General features: G+C 42.3%; 1 protein-coding gene across 2 annotated transcripts in view; it reads left to right on the forward strand.

Moving 5' to 3' along the window:
* si:dkey-220o5.5 (actin filament-associated protein 1-like 2) overlaps positions 1-10,000 on the forward strand; it is a 26,613-nt gene that overhangs the window by 9,048 nt on the left and 7,565 nt on the right. Inside the window, exons 3-5 of one of the 2 annotated variants that reach the window (XM_060880982.1) lie at positions 2,321-2,448; positions 9,327-9,429; positions 9,694-9,905. In XM_060880982.1, the coding sequence (XP_060736965.1) occupies positions 2,321-2,448; positions 9,327-9,429; positions 9,694-9,905 (443 nt within the window). The remainder of the gene's footprint in view (positions 1-2,320; positions 2,449-9,326; positions 9,430-9,693; positions 9,906-10,000) is intronic. The other variant, XM_060880983.1, reaches the window with a different exon arrangement.

Consider the following 10,000-nt stretch of genomic DNA (forward strand, 5'->3'; position numbering starts at 1 on the left):
AAACACTAAAGTTCTGTTAGCTATTGTTACTAACTTTTACTTAAAGTGTAGTTTTAATAAATATGAAAATATGAATTTTCATTTATAGTCTTTTATCTGTAATTTACCAACAAATCTGAGGTGAAGGTTGACATGTTACTTATATCTGTCTGCCTTCTACTGTATTAATATTATTATTATTAGTAACGAAAAAGTAATAATTAAAGTAGTAGTGATTAAAAACTTTATCAAGTTATTAGTATAATAAACAACACACTCGCACTACATCATTTATTCACATCATCATCATCATCATCATCATCATCATCATCATCATCATCACATCCAAATCTTCTCTTCTCCAGACTGACTTTCTAAAGCAATATGTTTTAGTATCTGTACGGAATGTGTGTGTGTGTGTGTGTGGGGGACGGGGGGGGGCGGTGGGGGAAGAATCATATAGGGGTCATGTAGGACACATCTAATACTCCAGATTTACAAAGATCGCACCTCAGCCTCGCTGTAAAAACTCTTCTTTTGCGCTTCATCACTGACTCTGTTTCAGCTGTCTGTGTTTCAGACTGACTCTGTTTCAGCTGTCTGTGTTTCAGACTGACTCTGTTTCAGCTGTCTGTGTTTCAGACTGACTCTGTTTCAGCTGTCTGAGTTTCAGACTGACTCTGTTTCAGCTGTCTGTGTTTCAGACTGACTCTGTTTCAGCTGTCTGTGTTTCAGACTGACTCTGTTTCAGCTGTCTGTGTTTCAGACTGACTCTGTTTCAGCTGTCTGTGTTTCAGACTGACTCTATTTCAGCTGTCTGTTTCAGACTGACTGTTTCAGCTGTCTGTGTTTCAGACTGACTCTGTATTAGATGTCTGTGTTTCAGACTGACTCTGTTTCAGCTGTCTGTGTTTCAGACTGACTCTGTTTCAGCTGTCTCTGTTTCAGACTGACTCTGTTTCAGCTGTCTGTGTTTCAGACTGACTCTGTTTCAGCTGTCTGTTTCAGACTGACTGTTTCAGCTGTCTGTGTTTCAGACTGACTCTGTTTCAGCTGTCTGTGTTTCAGACTGACTCTGTTTCAGCTGTCTGTGTTTCAGACTGACTCTGTTTCAGCTGTCTGTGTTTCAGACTGACTCTTTATCAGCTGTCTGTGTTTCAGACTGACTCTGTTTCAGCTGTCTGTGTTTCAGACTGACTCTGTTTCAGCTGTCTGTGTTTCAGACTGACTCTGTTTCAGCTGTCTGTGTTTCAGACTGACTCTGTTTCAGCTGTCTGTGTTTCAGACTGACTCTGTTTCAGCTGTCTGTGTTTCAGACTGACTCTGTTTCAGCTGTCTGTGTTTCAGACTGACTCTGTTTCAGCTGTCTGTGTTTCAGACTGACTCTGTTTCAGCTGTCTGTGTTTCAGACTGACTCTATTTCAGCTGTCTGTGTTTCAGACTTTCAGATCAACTTCAGTTCTCAGCCTTAACCCTGACTTTATTAATAGATTATGTTCTTAGATTTTACCCAATTAGGGTTTAAAGTTCATAATAAATAAAGAAAGGTAGAGAATGAAATACCTTCTTCATTGTGGATCAGTGACATACCAAATACATCACTAAGCTGCGAAAAACTATTTTGTTTTTTTAACTTTGTGCGTCGGCCATTTTGAAAAATTAATTCCATCATGGTCTTGCTAACTTTATTGCTAACAATTTTTGTGCGATACTTCATACCTCAGTACCGCAATATTACTTGAATCTGAAGCCTGTACATGATTTGTGACGGCTCTGAAATCAGTTTCTGGCTTTTCTTCATACACGAGTCTAATAGCAGGGATTTTAGTGTCAGTGTGTGAGTCAGAGACGGCTTCCTAAAAAAAAAACCCTCCATGTTGTAGAAGACGTTCAGTCATTCCTGAGGCATGTCATTTACATCCGACTGCCAAATAAAAGCAGTTGAACTGAGATTTGGCGAGTCGTCTCCGTGTGAGAAGAGAAGAGTGTGACTCACTGCCTGGACGTGAAAACGTGCATCACAAACACCAAACATGGACACGTCAACGTGTTCAACAACTCCACAAAATAACTTCAGTCAGACATAAAGGCTGTGTGTTTTAATAAAGATCAGTATACAGGGTTCTGTACGATTTATTTGTTTTTATACACAAAGTTGTTGTGTATGCAAACGACCACCTCATAACCATCTAAACAGGGGCAGCTTTAAATTAGAGAGAGTGGGTTTGATGATTATACATATTTAAAACCCAACACCACATCAGGAAGCTATCTCTCTAACCAACATACTAATGTGATAGACTAATGTGTGTGTGTGTGTGTGTGTGTGTGTGTGTTTCAGTAGTGGAGGATGCAGAGTACATGATCATGAACTGTCCCTCTGGAGGCCCAGCTAATAATCTGAGGAGAAACTCGGCTACTGATCCGGGTTCAGCTGAAGATCCTCACTTCCAGTGGCTTCCCTGCACGGTGAGTCACTTCACACAAACTTTATAAACTTTATTAGCAGAACGATAGCCAAACCTTTAAGCTAACATTTACTAACTAGCTAACTGCTAAATGTTAGCAGTCAAAATGTATTTACTACTGTGTTCTCATTCACTCACTCATCTTCTACCTCGGGTCACGGGGAGCCTGTGCCTATCTCAGGCGTCATCGGGCATCAAGGCAGGATACACCCTGGACGGAGTGCCAACCCATCGCAGGGCACACACACACACTCTCATTCACTCACACAATCACACACTACGGACAATTTTCCAGAGATGCCAATCAACCTACCATGCATGTCTTTGGACCGGGGGAGGAAACCGGAGTACCCGGAGGAAACCCCCGAGGCACGGGGAGAACATGCAAACTCCACACACACAAGGGGGAGGTGGGAATCGAACCCCAAACCCTGGAGATGTGAGGTGAACGTGCTAACCACTAAGCCACCGTGCCGCCTACTACTGTGTTATGTTAGCTAAAGTTCAGTGTAGTTTTCTGAGAAATTTTTAATTCTAACAGCTCTAATAAAGAGCTAAGAGACATGCTAGTTAACAAGCTAACACTAGTCACCTGACTACCTAGTGCACAAGTTATTTTCTGGAAAAACTTTAAAAGAATAACAAAACAATTAATAACATTCTAGTTTTTAAGAACATTTTTAGTCATTAACACATATTTGCTGGCACCTTAGCGAGAAAACGATGAATTTATACTGATCGATATATTCATAATATTTTTATTTAAACACCGCTTGTAAAGAACTAACAAACATGATTTCATCAGGATAATCATTAGGAACGTTTCTATTACACACTGAGAAACATCAAAATACCCAACTAGCTAACAGTCTTAATAACATGATAGAGTTCAAGCTAATTGAGCTATGTAGCTTTCTGAGTAATTATCAAATTGAACCAAACAATTTATTAATTAAAAGTATAGCTAACATATATGTATAGCTTAACTAACTAGCCTAACTAGTATATGTAAGGTTTAAAATAAAACACTTCACCCACTGGCTGTTTGCACAAATACATTTTTTTGGGATAGAAAAATTTTGTGCAATTTTTATTGAAAACGTGTTTTGGCATAGTAACTAAGCTCGGTTAGCTAGATGTGCGTTTAGCAAGCAGATATATCTCTCTTTATTGTAAATGACAAATAAATATGATTTATTGATGTTCAAAACGTTGTTAAATAATCTGTAAGATGAATTTATTGACGTTTATAAAATTGAACTTCGAGAGTTGATTATTTGGCTTTGCTATAAAATTAGCTTCGATGTTTATCATACCAGGTTTTTTTAAAGCTCGCGATCCAAAACGTTTCGCTTCGAAATCGAGTGTGTTTTAGGTTTCAGAGATTGAAAGATTTGTCATAAGAGAATTTTTAGAGGCTCCGTGCCAGACCCTGTCCCACAGATCAACATTTCTCTGCTTCACCTTTCCAAGACTGCGCTGCGGCTAATCCGAGGCGTTCTTCAGTCGCTCAGAAATGTCAGAAATGTGTTATTGTGGAATTTGGCTGAATCGCTGCATTATTGTGTCACCGTCGGGATTCGGCTCAACAATAATCACCTTTATCACGGAACATTCCACACTCGGTCTACGCTCAGAGAGGAACCACAAAACAAGAACACATATGGAGTGTGTTTATTTTTAAACACTTTTAACCCCTTAAACAACAGAGGAGGAGGTGTGGCCTCAGCGTGTCAGTCACTGTGAAGGAGGTGTGGCCTCAGCGTGTCAGTCACTGTGCAGGAGGTGTGGCCTCAGTGTGTCAGTCACTGTGAAGGAGGTGTGGCCTCAGTTTGTTAGTCACTGTGAAGGAGGTGTGGCCTCAGTTTGTTAGTCACAGTAAAGGAGGTGTGGCCTTAGCGTGTCAGTCACTGTGAAGGAGGTGTGGCCTCAGTGTAACAGTCACAGTGAAGGAGGCGTGGCCTCGGTGTAACAGTCAAAATGAAGGAGGTGTGGCCTTAGTGTGTCAGTCACTGTGAAGGAGGTGTGGCCTCAGTTTGTTAGTCACTGAAGGAGGTGTGGCCTCAGTTTGTTAGTCACTGTAAAGGAGGTGTGGCCTCAGTTTGTTAGTCACAGTAAAGGAGGTGTGGCCTGAATGTAACAGTCACAGTGAAGGAGGTGTGGCCTCAGTGTAACAGTCACAGTGAAGGAGGCGTGGCCTCGGTGTAACAGTCAAAGTGAAGGAGGTGTGGCCTCAGTGTAACAGTCACAGTGAAGGAGGCGTGGCCTAAGTGTAACAGTCACAGTGAAGGAGGTGTGACCTCAGTGTAACAGTCACAGTGAAGGAGGTGTGGCCTCAGTGTAACAGTCACAGTGATGGAGGTGTGGCCTCAGTGTAACAGTCACAGTGATGGAGGTGTGGCCTCAGTGTAACAGTCACAGTGATGGAGGTGTGGCCTCAGTGTAACAGTCACAGTGAAGGAGGTGTGGCCTCGGTGTAACAGTCACAGTGATGGAGGTGTGGCCTCAGTGTAACAGTCACAGTGAAGGAGGTGTGGCCTCAGTGTAACAGTCACAGTGATGGAGGTGTGGCCTCAGTGTAACAGTCACAGCGAAGGAGGTGTGGCCTCAGTGTAACAGTCACCGTGATGGAGGCGTGGCCTAAGTGTAACAGTCACAGCGAAGGAGGTGTGGCCTCAGTGTAACAGTCACAGTGAAGGAGGTGTGGCCTCAGTGTAACAGTCACAGTGATGGAGGTGTGGCCTCAGTGTAACAGTCAAAGCGAAGGAGGTGTGGCCTAAGTGTAACAGTCACCGTGATGGAGGCGTGGCCTCAGTGTAACAGTCACAGTGATGGAGGTGTGGCCTCAGTGTAACAGTCACCGTGATGGAGGCGTGGCCTGTATTCTGAAAGCTTTGTTATATTCCTGATCTTAATCCTCAGTAACTAGTAAGTAATAACAACTACAAATGAACTACAGATTTAAGACTAAATTCTTTAGTGTTTCTTTTAAAAAGTGATCATGTAAATAAATGTATAGTATGACTAGCTTGCTAGCCGACTGGCTAACATGGGGTTCGTATAAGATAAACACCTTAAAAGGACAGAAGACACAGAGACGCTAGCTTGGTGCATTATGGGTAAAACAGACGGTTTATCAGTCAGCATGAGGGAAGACAACTTTACTGGGACTTTAGTGTGTATTTTAGACTGTGCTATTTTGGGACATATTTAGGGGGATAGATTTTAAGTAACATTTGATCAAAGTAACTTTATAGAAAACAAGACAACGTGGTTATTTGATTGTCGCTAGGTCTTATAAGAACACTGACTGAAGAAGGATTGTGGCGTTTGAGACGCAGCCTGTGTGTATTTTTGGGGACGTTAGTCGTATGTGTATATTTTAGGAGGCTCTGGTTCTGTAGCGGTAATGACAGGCCTGCGTATTGCGTGTGTGTATGTGTGTGTATGTGTGTGTTGTGGGCTTTACTGTATACGGCTCAGACCGGAGCTGTGTTGTGGTCAGCCAATCAGAGGTTAGAAGGCGGTGGATCGGACCAGAGCTGTGTTGTGGTCGGTTGTTTCAAACTTTCCCATCTGCAGTGTGGCCGCAGTGCGGATTCGCTCGTTCGTCTCACCCAAGACTCGGGCTGAAGGTCAGAGGTGAAACCCTGCCCCATAAACCGAGAACTTTTAAGTGGCCTACCACAGATAAACAACAGTTAGTGTGTGTGTGTGAGAGTGTGTGAGAGTGTGTGAGAGTGTGTGAGAGTGTGTGAGAGTGTGTCTATGGGAAAGAGGACTGAATAAAGTCAAACACATGACTAAATTCAATGTCCTTTTGTTTTTATAAGTTTAACAAATGGTAGTGTTTGTAGATCAGATCTCATGACTTCCTCGGACAGTGAAGCGAATGCTTTCCTTAAAAAGTTTAACTTAGAGCTTTTCTATCCTGCAAAAAATATTCAATACTGAATGTAAAGGTTTTAGGCTTTAGATCATTAATGAAGAAACCAGAGGTGATGAATATTAATGAATATTGATGAATATTGATGAATATTGCATGACTGGACAGATTGGATTCATATGTGATTAGTGCCCATGTGACAGAGATTAAAAAGTTAGATCAGAATTTATGCAGCTTTAATCATCTCTGTTGTCTCCAGGGACTACATTCAGTAGAATGATGGGAAATCGGTGAGTTTCTTGGTATCTGGGGAAACCTTTAGTCCTGAATGTAAGCTGACAGACAGACAGATCCGATCTGAGCAAAGACATGAGCAGATCCATGAAGTTAATTCTTGTGAAATCCACACATTGGTGACCCTGACTGATATAATGGGAGCTCAGAAGAATCATGTGTGGAATGAGGCATAAGTTTTGAACACGTGATAGTTTAGAAATGAAGCTACAGAACATTTGCTAGCTTACAACTCGAGCAAATGTTTCGCTATACAAGAACATATTCTGTATAATTAAAAATATAATAAAAAAAAGTGTCAGGGTTTAATTTTTAAGTATTGTGACTATACCAAGACTAAACCGTTGACTGGAACCTTGTTGTAAATATATTGACGACGACATCGTGTCTGAACAATTTCCACCTAGCGTGATGAAAGCCACGCCCACCATTTGGTAGAAACGATAACGCTCATCAGATGATTACCGGAACTTTCTTGCCCACTTGAAAGGCTTCTTTTGGCTTTTCGATTGTTTATCTATTAAAATAAGTAGAAGTGTTTGTGTGATTCTGATGTTGAGCTTCTTAACTACGGTTCTTTGGCTTAATATGTCTGTTTCCTCGTTATTTTAATTCGTTATAATTGGCGGTGATTAGCCTACTGTACGTGCGACTGGATTGAGTTTCCACAGCTTCAGCAATGTTTGAAAAATGTTGAGGATGTGAAGAGGAGGGACTTTATCTGAGACAGGAAATGCTGTGTTTATCCATGAGGATCATCTTAAAGGCTGAGAAGTACAAAACAATCCTATTGGCTGATAGCAGAGGAAGTGAACGTTTTGCATGGGCAATTATGTCTGTTTACGTGATGGGGGGTAGAGAGGCACTTGTGATGGAGTGATAAAGTGATGGCGTGATAGACCCCCACTCTGGGGGAGAGGAAGTCAGATCGAGCGAGTCGAACCTCTAGAGACGATGAGGTCAGTGGCAAAGTCGTGCCAACATCCGAGCAAGCGGACAGACTTTTTATTTATGTCTCTGTCTCTGAGCTTTCGTTCGTCTTTCCATCCTTCTGTCCTCCATTCTCTCTCTTTCCTGTTCAGTTTTACATATGGGACACAAATGGACATGGTTCTTTGATGTCTTCAACACAGATCTGTATCTGAGGAGCTAAACGTACCGTACACACTGTCCTCCTCCCAAGATGCCAAGAATGAAAATATGCAGGAGATAAAAAGGGAGGGTATAAACACGTAGCTCATGTGAAAATGTTGCATCGCAGAAAAACCCTCTCATCTTTAATGCCAAGGAAACCGAGGGAACCGATCTGAAGAAGTAAACAAGTTACGTAGCGTTTTTAGACGACTCAGAAAAGGCCAGACTGCTCGAAGCACGTGATGGATGTAGCACAAGCTCTCATTTCACTTATGGATTCCTCCTGTCTTTTTAACTTGTCCTCTTTTATTACCCTTAAACCCTGTCGCTCGTATTGTTCGTGTCGTGGTCCACTTTACATCAAGGGAGTGAAAGAGTAGACGTGAGTGACGTAACCCGACGAGAAGAGACACTCAACACAGACGTCTACTTTACACCCGGTTTGTAAGATAACTGGAGAACTTGGTTAACACCATGGTTTAATGAAGACGGCCGATCAGAAATGAAGCGGCTGATGGCTGAAGGTTTTTAAGAACTGATCCTGAGACTGATACGTGTTTGAAGACCTGCCTGTGAAAAGATGTTGCTGTTGGTCTATTGTGAGTGATAAAGCAGGATCTCCCAACAACCAGCAGCTTCGCTCACGAACATCCTTTAGAGAGAGATTTAAACCTGGTAGAACTTCTAATGAAGCATGAACCAGTTTAAAGCAACACCTTTGAAAAGTTCTTATGGTTCAGGATCATGATGATACGACAAGAAGAAAAAGGGTCGACTCTTTTCTATAGAAAACAAACAGCAGAAATCGTTGTACTGTATGGTGTTGAAGCTCTGTGTGATTCCATGTGGTCTGGTGGTCTGGTCCTCCAAAAAGCCCAACCTTCTTCTCTATAACTCAAGCCTCCTTCCCAAAAGGCTTCTGTCCTCTTGTGGAAAACCAGTTTCCAAAACCCGCTGACATCATTATGTAGATAAGAAGAACAGAGCTGGAGGTAGACACGGTGTCTGGAGCGCTGGCCTCTGAAAGGTCAGCAGGTTCGTCTCGACCTTGAACGGACTTGATTAACGGCCAACAGCTGGATTTCCCATCGCCTTTGCGTATGGTCAGAAGGATGTTTTTGTTTTTTTTTTCTCTCCCAGTTTAGTCGTTGCTGATTTCTGTTAGTTATCTATCAGTTTAGAAGGACAACGGCTACGACGTGCTTCCTCTAACATGTTCTGTATACACCAGCTAACAGATGATGGTGTTCTGAAAGACATCGTCTTCCCCAGAGAGCAGCACAATTACGCTTTCAACTCCCGATCTCCCAACGATAGGCCGCGGCCTTAGACAGCTCAACTGCTTGGGATCTCGAAAGGATGGGTTTTTTTTTTCCCTTTGTAACTCTCGGCTTGTTATTCTGCACCTTTACGGTGTAAGTCGATAAGTTGTGAGACTCGTCGTGAATCAGTGAGATCTCGTGTATCCTGTAAAGTCGATTTCTTCATTAACTCTGTGTGTAGTTTCAGATTCACTTTATAAATAAACTTTACATTTAAATCAGTTCTCCTGTGTGTTTCGTCAGTCTGCGGCTCCTGCGGTTCCCTCGCAGCCTCCGTACGTGTTAGAGGAAGACGAGGACTGTTATGAGGAGGCGGAGCCTTTTATTCCAGCCAATCAATCTACAGGTCAGTTCAGAACAAAACGCTGACAAGCTACAAAACCTTATTTACACACGTTCATGAAATAACATAAATTCAGTACATCAGACTTTATTATACACTTGGATTGTCTGGATGAACAGAGATGATTGAATAAGAACAAAATACACACGTAATATCATTTATTTATCTGTAGCTCTGTTCAGAACATGTTCTGAGTTAAAAACTTACATATCTTGTCTCGGTAAGTACTGAACTGAGTACTGACAGGTTCATGTGACGTCTCCTCAGATAAACTGGACTCAGAGAGCAGTCATTACGAGTCGTACGGAGAGGAAGAGGAGGACGTCCCTGTGGACAGAGCTCACTATATACAGTGTGTCTCGTCTCAAACCTGCCTGCGACCTGCCCCTGAATCGCGGCTCTGCGAGTATCTGTGGAGGAAGAAGTGGCTCGGCCAGTGGACACGCCAGCTCTTCATCATTAAACAGGACTCTTTACTGGTGAGGAGGAGGAACGACGTACCGAAACGTCATCTCGTTAGACCTCAAGCTGTGCTCACGTTAATCGTTAATACAAATTTATTTCACGTTAATTA

This window comes from Tachysurus vachellii, chromosome 11, assembly GCF_030014155.1.
Source record: "Tachysurus vachellii isolate PV-2020 chromosome 11, HZAU_Pvac_v1, whole genome shotgun sequence".
Taxonomy (NCBI): domain Eukaryota; kingdom Metazoa; phylum Chordata; class Actinopteri; order Siluriformes; family Bagridae; genus Tachysurus; species Tachysurus vachellii.